The sequence below is a fragment of the Carassius auratus genome, unplaced genomic scaffold, assembly GCF_003368295.1.
Source record: "Carassius auratus strain Wakin unplaced genomic scaffold, ASM336829v1 scaf_tig00002951, whole genome shotgun sequence".
NCBI lineage: Eukaryota > Metazoa > Chordata > Actinopteri > Cypriniformes > Cyprinidae > Carassius > Carassius auratus.
The window spans coordinates 1,089,026-1,101,798 of record NW_020523497.1 but is presented as its reverse complement, the minus strand read 5'-3'; the positions used below and the strand labels follow the sequence as shown (position 1 = coordinate 1,101,798).

Below are 12,773 nucleotides of genomic sequence, written 5' to 3'. Positions count from 1 at the left end.
ATTCGTACATTACACGTCACGCCCTGATGTCACGTGTCGTTACGGGATCTTTACGCGTTGTGTGTGAAAGCACGCACATATCCCGGGTAATCACTGGCAGTGTGAAAGTGCAAAATCTAGTGACCCCGGAACAATTGCCGGAACACTTTACCCGTGTATTTGCCGGAATGGCAGTGTGTGTGTGTGTGTGTGTGTGTGTTCTCACCCAGAAAGTAAAAGGGGGTAAAGATGAGTAGAATGCAGTTAGACAGATTGTCTTTCTCTGTGTGCTTGAATGTAAATAAAACCTGTGTTAGTGATGGCTAGATCTACAGACTTCCAGCCGCACATATGTGTGAATGCATCCAGGTTCAAATTAAACCCTATTGCAGGAGGTGGATGAAAGGGAAATGGACAATGGGTAAAAATACGAAATGCTGGAGCTGTGAGGAGATATCATATTCAGCAAGTCAGCTGTGATTCAGTAAAGAAAATCCAGTGCCTGGTATGGTTATTTACAGGCAAACGCACAAATGTAATATTGAGAATTGGGACTGTGCAATGTATTTGAGAAAAAAAAAAAAAAGATATATATATTAGGGGTGCTCCGATCACGATTGGCCGATCGTTAATGCGCATCTCGTCAGTAAAGCCGGTTCTCTAATCAGCCGTTAATTCCATCAGGTGCGTGATTTCACATAGAGCAGCTGTTACTACACAGAGCCGTTGTTAACTGAGAAGATGCGCCAATAAACGCTGAAAATGAACTGGATTTGCGCATCTTCTCTATTAACAATGACTCTGTGTAGTAACAGCTGCTCTATGTGAAATCACGCACCTGATGGAATTAACGGCTGATTAGATAACCGGCTTTACTGACAAGATGCGCATTAACGATCGGCCGATCGTGATCGGAGCACCCCTAATATATATATATACACACACACACACACACACACACACACACACACACACACATACACTCAAACACACTTATCAGCCACTTTATTAGGTAGACATGTTCAATTGCTTGGTAACAAAAATTGCTAATCGGCATGGCAATAATAGCATGGCAGCAATTCAATCCATTTAGGCATCTGCGGAAGCATTTGACATCACGCAGAAAGGCACCATAATTTCCGAAATGAATGAATGGCTGATGGTTTAAACAAAACACCATCAATATCGCTCATCACCGACACTAGTGGTGTTTTCGACCTCTGTCGTCTCACTACAATGATATGAATACAAAGCTGGGGAGATCTGCGCCGATACCCAGCCTTTGTTGGTGCCAGATGGGCTGGTCTGAGTATTTCAAAAACTGATATGAAAATATCCAGTGAGCGGCACTTGTGTGCCTTGTCAGAGGAGAACGGGCAGACCGGTTAGAGATGATAGAAAGGCAACAGTAACTCAAATAACCACATGTTACAACTAAGGTATGCAGAATACCATCTCTGATCACACAACACATCGAACCCTGAAGCAGATAGGCTACAGCAGCAGAAGACCACACAGGGTGCCGCTCCTGTCAGCTAACAAAGGAAACGGATGCTACAGTTCGCACAGGCCCACCAAAATTGTACAATAGAAGATTGTAGGAATGTTGCCTGATATGAGTCTCACTTTCCGCTGCAACATTCAGCTAGTAGGGTCAGAATTTGGTGTAAAGCATGGATCCATCCTGCCTGGTCTCAACAGTTCAGGCTGGTGGTGGTGGTTTAATAATGTGGGGTATATTTTCTTGGCACACTTTGGGCCCCTTAGTACCAATTGAGCATTGTTTAAATGCCACAGCTTACCTGAGTATTGTTGTATTGTTGTATGTGTGTGCATATATATATTTGCACATCTGGACTTCAATATTTGCCTACTCTTCTTTAGAGAACTGTACAAGTTCAGCTAAATTTGATGTTGACCGTTTGTTGTTTGCAGTCTTCAAGTCATTTCACATATTTTCAGTGTGGTTTGAGTCTGGGCTCTGACTAGGCCATGCAAGGACATTCACCACTGCATGCTCCTTCAATCCTGACAACTGCTCCGGTCTCTTCTGCAGAGGAACACCCCATCACACGATATTACCATCTCCATGCTTTACTGGAGGAATGCTGTTATTTGGATGGTGAGCTGTGTTGGATTTCCATCAGACATATTTGGTGTTGAGGACAAATAATTCAATTTTAGTCTCATCTGCATGAGAATCTTCAAGTTGTGTCGTGCGTCAAAGCTTAGTCTTACTGCATGTGGCCTTTCCTGAGGAGTGGCTTTTTTCATGCAACCCTCCCATACAAGCCAAATTTTTTTGTGATATGGTTGTCACTTGCACACAATGACCACTCTTTGTCATAAATTCCTGCAACTTCTTCAGAGTTGCCGTAGAACTCTTGGTAACCTATCTGACCAGTTTCCTCCTGGTTCTTTCATCCAGTTTGTAGTGACATCCTAAACCAGGGAGGATCTGTGTTGTACCAAATGACCACAGCTTTATCCTGGATATCTTTTGATAGTGCCTTTTTCACCCATAGTTGATTGTTTGCTTCAGTTGCTCTACCAAGGACTGAAATGCTCCAGGAAAGCTCAAAATGAGCTGATCACAGTTGAAAGTCAAATGGCTTTTTTGTGTGCCATTGACAAGGAGATTAGCTACAAGTCATTTTTAGGAGGGGGTGATCCTTGCTCCAACTCCTCAGTGATTCTGTTTAAAAAAAACAAATTCATGACATGTTGGCATTATATTTTTAACTTCAAAGTTACAAGTTGCACTGAGCAAATAAAGCTAGATAAAATAAAAACAGTTTCTGTCTTCATTTTAGGCTGCAAAGCAACAAAATGTGATTTATTTTAATGGGGGGTGATTATTTTCTATAGCCACATTATAAATATAAATATATTCCCATGATGATTTAGATATTCATGATGCATTCATAATATTCTTTTTCCCTTATGGCTTACACAGAATGGTGTAGTGTATAAATAGTGTATGTTCATATTTATGCCCTTCAAAGTGCCGCAGGGGAAAAACGAGCCCAAATCTAACATGAAAGTCCTGTAGATTATTTTCTGCTTGAAGTCCCCAAATGGCTGTGCTATGGGCATCAAAGACAGAAAAAAACATGAGCAGAGGAATGGGGAGGTGTGAACCCTCCCCCCCACCACACACACACAAACACACACACCACCTCCTCCTCCCATCCTCCTCCCGTCGTGTGCCAGTGTTCTGCAGTCCAGAATGTTTTTCCGCGTCCGCAGCTCTGCTGAGTTGTCACCCTCCAGAGTGCAGCAACAACAGAGGAGATCGGTAGAAAGAAAGGAAGGAGAAAAATTGTTTTGCAGGGATCCCAGTCACTTGTCTATCTGTATTTGTAGGAACTTGCACAATATGTGACGATGCTGATGCTTTCCTGGGGCTACAGCATCTTACCTGGATTCTCTGACTCAGTTTAAAAGCTTTTTATTGAGCCTTATCCATTTCAACTGGATGCTGACCTATCCTCACAGCTTTTTCAAAGAAATAACCTGCCTTCAATGATTTGACCTGCGTTTGCTGAAAATCCTGAATTGGGAACTTAGAGGAAATAATCTTTTTGCATCTACATGGAATGAGAACAGAATTAAAATTGGATTGGGATTTAGGTGTTTTAACGATGACAGTTTGTGTACCGCTAGTGAATCACAGCATGGGTCTCTGGTCCTGTAAGGGGACAGTGCAGTTCATGGTTTATGTTTTGAATCAATAGATTGTTTGTTTGGCTTTACTGTTGTTGTGTGCATGTGTCTGCCACCATACGAGGAGGCTGCGTCACTATAACGGGTCCTCGATGCTTGTGTTTTGGCAGTAGATGTGAAACGTGGTCTATCCTGGCTGTGTCCTTCAGGATACAAAAGCATCCTTGTCAGAATCAGAGGTAAACAGGGAGGCATTTGATGTAATTGCTCAGCGCTGCCGTACACACTTGCACTTGTTCAAATGCACTCGTGGGAATGGTGTTTTCGCTTTAGTGAAAGAGTACAGATTGTTCGGTTTGCTTCCTCAGCTCTTAGTAGGTCAGTAGGTTCATTCCTAACACATTTGAAATACATTTCTTTGCAGGACTCAGTAAGATTCTTAAGACTTTCTCTACCAGTGAATAGAGAGACCCCAAATAGTTTTCTTGTTCATGTCAAGCATTACTTTGGGTTTAATTTTGGGTGCAGAAGCTCGAATTACATTTGTCCCATTTTGTCCGACAAGGCAAAGACAAGTCTCAAAACATTTTGACTGAAGAGTTATTGTAGGGTTGTATTTGAAGTGATGTTGTGCCCGGCCTCCTGTTTTCCACTCCTGAGGGATTTGTCCCAGTTGCGGTGCCTACTTAGTTGGCCACGACAACGAGGTGTTTGTGTCACAGGCACAAATCGACCGGTTTGTCACACCAAACCACTTCCAGGAAGCAAGGTGAGTATGGAAGATCATAGTTCAATGTTCAATATATCAATGTTTTTTTTATTTTGTTTTTAAGAAATAATTTGCTGTTTTATGTAGGAATATACTGATTTTTTTTTTTGCCTTCATAAATTTTTCTTGTTTCCATACATGTCAGCTGGCAGCATAGTGCATTATGTATAGGAAACAAAGAAAAATACATATTGTATAGGAAACTAAAAAAAAATTCAGGAAAGCATTATAAAATAGGAAGTGAAGTTGCACCACCAATGGGAAATATTGTTGCACTGCTTACAGGAATATAATCATGCTTTTAAGAATACTCTCATAATCGTAATAGAATACTTTCTCAACACAGAGTTTTGAGTATACACGAGTAAAACATGAGATTAAAAGTTATGACAATGAAGTCACAAAGAAGCTAGCCTCAAAGTAAACATTCTAAAATTAGTAAAAGACTTAATGTACTAAACATTTTGATAAAAGTTGACACGGTTTGACTTTATTTTTGTAAAAGGCCTATTATGTAATCATTCTCAAAAACACTTTATTCTTTAAATTATAATTTTTTTTTTTTTATGGGGTGGTTTTGTTATAGGCTTGATTATGTTTATGGTGTGCAGTCTAATATGTTCATGCTTTGGTCTTTTAGAAATGCATAATTTTTCACATATTTTACCTTTATTCCATACTGATCTGTCCCTTCTCTGACAAACGCCTCGATTTATTTCCTGTTATTATGAAGCCCTTCCTTCAGAAATATGCGATTCACTGGCTCAGTGAATTGTGATTCGCTAAACCGCCTCTGAAAATCCTGCCCCTCAAGCTCAGAATGTGCTCCGGGTGTATTGTAAACAATGACATCCTCTACATTGCTTATCAGTTTGAGCATGATTTAGACGCAAAGAATATTAATTAAGATTATCACACAAAACTTGTGCAAGCACGGCTCTTAATGGTATGTTTGTTTGTTGTTGTCTCATACTTTTCGATACGCTGTTGTTTGTAAATGCTACTGCTTGGACTGTATACATGGACCGTACACACGTCCATTTATAACGCTTCTCATTGCTTTGTGAAAATAAGTGTATAAAATGTTGGATCTGATCTGACAATCTGAATGAGAGAGAGAGAGAGAAAGCAGAGCAGGCTGACGCGAGGAACAGAATTAAGAACCACTGCTTTAGAACATTGGTTTTGAAACTTGTGAATCCATTAGAATCATTAGAAGACAGAATCGCGATTCATATATGAACAGATTTTCACGTGCACCCCAGTTTTCTCTTCCTCTTCTCTAAAGCAGCACAACATAGCCTCGCCCCCTTTGTTGCATGTTCCCGGGGGGCGGGGTTTATCTGGGTTTGTGACGTAATGGACCCTGGAAGAAGCTCGTTGTAGTCACTTACCAGCCGTTTTTTAGGCATTAAACTGTCAGAATTTTAAAAGATGATATCTCCGTTTGCATTTAACTTTTAGTGCTGCAACTTAGCAGATATGGTTTATGCTCAAACAGCAACATTACAAACTAGTTAAAGTTAAAAAAGTGAAATCGCAATCAACCACCCCTTTACTGTCACACTAAAATGTCCTTCTATAAAGAAGTCTTTGATACAGTGCTCAGTGGCGTTTATACTAGGGCTGCACGATATTGGGAAAAAATTACATTGCGATATTTTATTTTTCTGCGATAAATATTGCGATATGAAATCTAATCAAATTTTTCTTCCAAACAAAAATGGGGTGAGCACACTTACATACTAATTTTAAATGATTTAAACATCGACACCACCGTGTCAATTGATTAATATGCGCAAGGGAGAGTGAGCAAGACAGGGGAGCAGCTGGCCCATACAGTTAATGAATAACAGATCAACTACGACAGCCTACATTGCACATCCTGCGATGTGACTTTCGTGCATTCTTACATCGCGATATCTATGCTTAAACGACACATCGTGCAGCCCTAGATTATACTATGTATTAGTGTTGTCAAAAGACCCAGTACTCCGGTACCAAGTCGGTACTACAAAAATGAAAATGTCATGGTACCAGGTTTCTTTAAGTACCGGTGGTACCGAGTGAATGGTCAACCTGGTTCTTGACGCATACAGTGCTATGATTTGCGCAAAGCAGAAAATGCAGACGGAATCTCAAAATCCAATAATTAAAATTAAACGTACATTTTAATATGGACAGTCACGGTATTTGTCAAAGTTAGCGTAAATTAATAAAATCAAATCGCCATATGGATCAGTATCTGTAAATGTTAAGATGCAAAAATTGGTTGAAATATGAATCCTGCATGTTTTGCACGTCTCTGTCTGAATGAATGAATGGCAGAGATGTGCGGGTTTGTTTAATACATAGACTGAATCGCGTGATGCTTGCAGTAATTTCTGCATCTGCCTTCTCAATGAGGACATAAACACATAAACAAGTTCATTTTTACATAAAGGCATTGATTGTGCTAGAAATATTACTATTATTTAGTAGAACGTATGTGATAATGCTACTACTGTTGAAAAAATTTATAAAACTTAAATTTTTAAAGAAAATAAATCACACTGTTTCTTCCATGTTTTAATTTTAATAGCAAATCCCCTTTATTTACCAAAAAATAAAATGTTTAAATTTCATTAAAATAAAAAAAATTGGGGTGAAACTTACCTGTTTTTCATAATTATATTACTTGTAGAAAAACTTTAAACACAATTGTAAATAAGTATACAATTATATGGCATTAGTTTTATTCTTACCCAAATTGGTACAGAGAACCGTGGATTTCTACTGGTATCGGTACCAAATACTGAAATTTTGGTACCATGACAACACTACTATGTATATACAGACAGATTACACTAATTGCTACGTAGAAACATTAAAGGTTCTGTATGTATGATTGACACTGAGTGGCTGTGTTGTGTATTGCAGTCCAAATTCAAAATATTGGAGAGGTTTTTTTTTCACCCGGCCCCCTGAGTGCACTTAAAGATAAATTAAATTAAATGAACTGTGTTTTTCCTGCCCTGAACGCACATTATCAAAGGAGAACAAAATAGTCAAAATTTTACATACAACACCTTTAAATGTAATTGAAGAATCGAGTGAGAAGATAGCAAGCAAGAATTCCCCTCCCCCCTTTAACCTAATTAATCTGGCCTTCACTTGGCTGATTTCAGCTTTGAAACTTTTAACTAAATTGCTATTGATTCCAGAGAAGGAAAGCGAGTGTCTAGCTTTCCATTGCAGTGGTAGAAGTGGGTGCGACAGTTTGCCACTGATTAGGAGAAATCCGATTTCTCTGTGCCGATGCACAGGCCTTTCGCTTGGGGTAATTGAAGGCCCCCACAGAGTTGATTTTAATTATGACCTGAGCCAAGCCGCATCCTAGCAGTGATGAGGTCATGTGCAGGCAGGAGGACCAAGAGGGGACCAAGATGCTGGTGGGCTCACTTGGTTTCAAGAACGCTTTCTTTCATATGCACTCACCCTGAGGGAGAAGGGAAAAGAGATTGTAACAATGCCATCTTGTCTGTCCTGGTTTCCAACTCTAGGGATCTAGATTTTTTTTTTATAACTGACACATTGGTGATGGAAACTCAAGGTCCTCCTGCTTGTTAATGGAGGAGCGATAAGCCTGTCTCTCATCCATTGCTCTGAATAGGTGTATGGGAAACATCAATTGTTTCTTGAAATGAGGCCCAAGGTACCCTTGACCTGAACAGTACTTGTAGCACAGTGTGTTTATCTGGCAACTTGTTATAACCATAAGTTTATCATATTGCTTGCATACTTTGAGTAAATGTTATTTCGTCTGTTTGGCCTTCAAGTTCATAGATGCAAAAATGTAAATGTATTGCAGCAAACTACTTTTAAGGACTTAGCTAAGTTTTTCTTTCAAGGTCTAGGGTTCTTTTGTTGTACATTGAGAAATATCCAGACCCAGATGCTGTGTTTAGAAAAACATTAGCTCTTTGCTGCTAATATTCTAAAAAAAAAAAAAAAAAAAAAAAAACATTTTAGCCTAGGGTAAGATTAGAACCAAAAGACAGTTGAAGACTATAATTATTACATGCCCCTTTCATGCTCTGGTTTATTTGAGTTAGCCTAATTATTTGATTTTAAAACATACTTCCATTTCAACACAAAAAGAAACAAATGAATAGACCATCCAAATTCATTGTCATTCATTAGCATTTCCAATGACTTCTCCTCTTGGCTAAAGTACAATTTGCAACTTAAATGCAGAAATGTGTGAATAATTCAGTAGCTAAGCTTCCAGCCCAGGGTCTATGCATCTCCATAGGGCCGTCTTGGCTCAGCGTCAAGGGTGTACTAGAAAGAGAGCACTTTACTTATTATTTTGTCAGGCAAATTATTTTTTTATTTTGGTCCTCCATTCATTTTAATGGAATTTTTTTTTTTTTTTTTGTGGGCATATTGGTACAGCTGCCATTGTGTTGTTGAAACGCAGTTAATTTGTTTGCTCCAAGGGCTAATCAATGCAAGGTAAATGATATACAGGGTTGTTTTGAAAAGTTCACAACTGGAATCAGGTATAGTAGTGACTGAATGCACACATACGCATAAAACCACACACTCAACAGTGTACCCTAAACAGAAACTTTATACGATTCCTTTTTACACCAAGACTCTCAGTGCCAACAGGCTTTAGACAGATTTTTTATCTCCACCGTACTGCCTTAGGATTACTGCTCAAAATCCTCTCATTCTCTCATTAAAAAGCTGGATAAGAGGATAACTGTCTGATTGGGAGGGAATAGATGGACCACATAAACCTTCAACACCTCCAAAAGTCAGATGGTCTGATCCTTTAAAGAAAGGCTGGGAAATTAGAAAGGATTAGAATGATGAATTTGAGGTTATTTGGGCATAGGCCATGTCCTAATAAAAGACAGTTTGGAAAACCCAGTATAATGTGAAGGAGATACAATGATTATTTCTCCCTAGCTGCTGCTTAACAGATTTTGACAATAAATGTCAGTGTTTTAAGGCAGTTATGGCCTCTAGGGCCTTCTGGACCACTGGATAACGGCTGACACTGATTGATTTTTGCTAGACATGCCAGTCATTTACCACTCAGATTAATAATTAAATTGGCAGATATTGAGGCACACCCTTGTTTGGGGGGGGGGGGGGGGTCGTTGAGTGGGCTGTACACTCATACCTCTAGCTTTGCTTTAACCTGATAGAAACGGATTGTACTGTGGTGCAATTATTTAACTCTGATTAATTAAGTTTACATAGATTTTCTGGAAAGAATATAACAAGTCTTTATACAATTATTTTAAAACGGGAAAAAAACTCAAATTAATTTTCTTAGCTTGTGTGTTTAAAAAGTATTTTTTATTTGGTCTTAGTTCTTTACGAAGACATAAGACATACTAAAACATAATTGATCTTGCCTTTTGCCTTTTCTCCAGCCCATTCATGCAAGGATTTACTTTCTCTGTTGCTTTTTAAAAGGTCTGACATTTTTCGGTTGAATTCTAAACCTTTACCCATAATTTGAGCTGAATGCCTTATTTTGAATTCAACTCTGCTAAGCTGATGAAAATTCCCTGGAAGGGCATTCATCAGGTTATTGTGGGATTTCACCTTTTGTTGTTGCAAGTCCAATCCTGTAGGTCAGTCAGAGAGATAAATGTTGGTTTTAGAGTGATCAAAGAAAGTCATGCAGTGTGCACATTTCTAGTAAAGTGGGCAGCTTGGGGTAACATTCATATTTCACAGTCATTTTTATTCCCTTCCTGGGATAATCTAAGAAAGCCTTGCTGGGCTATACATCTTGAAGCAATACGATCCGTCCCGCTCATTTTCCCAAACTGCATGGACACATGCATAAAAAATGAGTCTTGTCACAGCTTGACACATGATTAGCAGGAACCTCGTTTTTATGGCAGGTACACACACAAACAGACTGATTACTCTAGGCAAAATATGGATTCACTTCTAATGATAGTGACATATCTCAACACATTGCATAGTTCCCTCTTTGCTTTACCTATATATTATTCCCTGTCGCCTGTGTCCTTGATCTGCCCTCCTGAAATCCCCTTATCCTAGTTCCCCTTCCCCCTCTTTGTTCAGCCTCCCACTCACCTTTCCTGCTACTCTGTCTTGGTTCTTCATCATCAGTAACTTCCAGTGTTGTCCCATTACTTACCTGAGCGCTCTTGATCCAATCTCTCTTTACTCTCTCTTTCAGTCATTAAGTATCTCTCTTCAGATGTTTTTTTTTGTACCAGGACTCATGCAGGTCTCTCTCTTTTTTTCTTTTTTTTTTTTGCAGTATGCTTCCGCTGGATGTATGCTGTCCCTCCACCACAGTGAGAAGCCAGAGCATGAAGAAGTCTGTGAGTTCCGGCCGTACACCTGCCCATGCCCCGGGGCTTCCTGTAAATGGCAGGGCTCCCTGGAGGCCGTCATGCCACATCTCATGCATGCCCACAAATCCATTACCACCTTACAGGGCGAGGACATTGTCTTTCTGGCCACGGATATTAATCTACCGGGGGCTGTGGACTGGGTCATGATGCAGTCATGTTTTGGGCACCACTTCATGCTGGTCCTAGAGAAGCAGGAGAAATACGAGGGACACCAGCAGTTCTTTGCCATCGTGCTGCTCATTGGCACGCGAAAGCAAGCAGAGAACTTTGCCTACCGCCTCGAGTTGAACGGCAACCGTAGGCGGCTCACATGGGAAGCCACGCCACGCTCAATACATGATGGTGTAGCAGCGGCCATCATGAACAGTGACTGTCTTGTATTTGATACCTCCATTGCCCACCTGTTTGCAGACAACGGTAACCTGGGTATCAACGTGACCATCTCCATGTGCTGAGGTGGCAGCGCAAGGCTTTTTCCAGTGACCCAAACCTAGGACAACCTCTGCTCCCTGTCAGCCTGCAGTTCTGAAGGCAACGGCTGGGAGATATATACAATTACTGTATATTTATGTTCAAGAGTCATCCGCTAAAATAGCACACACTATCCAGATTCACTAGTGGGTTGGTATGCTCGACGGATGGCAAGAATCCTTCTGGAAATGAAGCGGGGAGTGTGCAGGTGTTGGCTATCAGTTGAAGTCATTAGTGCAATTGAGAATTTCTTTTGCACACCCCAAGGATACAAACACCTCAACTTTCTGATTACACCTTCGATTAAAGTACAGGTGTGGATGAGCATCGTCGCAGAATCAAAATGCTAACTTAGAAAGAGTCTAGGCATGAAGGTGTAACATTTGCCTCAGAAGCTTATAAAACCTATATGTATAAAAACTGCACTGACTACTTTGGTTTTTGTCTTTGGATATTGAGTGAAACCATGGAAAATGTACATGGCAATATAAATGGTAATCCTCTGAATTTCATGGTTGTATATCGACTTGATAAAACAATGCCCATGGTGGAAATGCGGTGTACATGGAAATAAAATACACTTGCAAAAATGACTACATAGCCACCATATTTATAAGGCAGGAATCTGACCTCTTCATTAAATTTCCTTTCCTTTTTTTTTTTTTTTGTAAAAAAAAACACCATATCTGCTGTCAATGTTGCAAGACGTAAATAAGGACAATAATAAAGTTAGTTATTTTGGGGTCCTCTCTTAAAACTTGTCCAGAGGAGAGAACTGGTTTGTGATCAACACCGATATTGATCATAAGCTCCATAAAATGACAGCACTACAGCCAACCTTTTCAAATTTTGTTACTCATGATTTAATGCTACATATTCATAGGTAGATTTGTATATGATTCTTTATTTATTTATTTTTTTAAAGGCATAGTTGACCTATAAATGATTAAATCTGTTATTTAGTTACCCACATGCTTTATAATCCTTATTTGTGGAGCACCAACCTTGAAGTTTATTAGAATATCTCAGCTGTTCTCTTTCAGTACAATGTACGTGGATGGAACTGCTTGTCAAGCCCCAGTCAAGGACAAACAAAGCAGGATAAACTCAGATCATACAACCTGTGCTATATATTGCATGTCTTCTGAAGCCATACAATACCTTTTTTTGAGGCAGAGACTGAATTATTTATTTTATTTACTGAAAATCTCTAATTGTATGAAAAAGAACAGCTCACACATTTTGTTAGATAACTCCTTTACAGGATTCAATAACACAAGGGTGAGAAAAATGATATAATTTTCATTTTTGAGTGAATGGTTTCTTTTATATAGGTGTTCCTTCATTTCTGTTTAGTTAACTTGTCAACAGTGGCTGTTATGTAAAAAAATTTAGACTGCGCACAAACCATGTTATTTTGTTGTTGATAAAGTGTCCGCATTTATTTAGTTTTGTTGTCTTTGTACGTATTCCTTTCTTTATATTTGAGG

At 39.3% G+C, this 12,773-nt stretch overlaps 1 protein-coding gene across 1 annotated transcript in view; it reads left to right on the top strand.

Annotated features, from left to right (window-relative positions):
- Window positions 1–11,876, top strand: part of LOC113070105 (E3 ubiquitin-protein ligase Siah2) — a 28,223-nt gene extending 16,347 nt beyond the window's left edge. The window contains exon 2 of the mRNA XM_026243294.1: window positions 10,716–11,876. Coding sequence (XP_026099079.1) covers window positions 10,716–11,267 — 552 coding nt within the window. The 3' untranslated portion in view covers window positions 11,268–11,876. The remainder of the gene's footprint in view (window positions 1–10,715) is intronic.
- The last annotated feature ends 897 nt before the right edge of the window (window positions 11,877–12,773 follow it).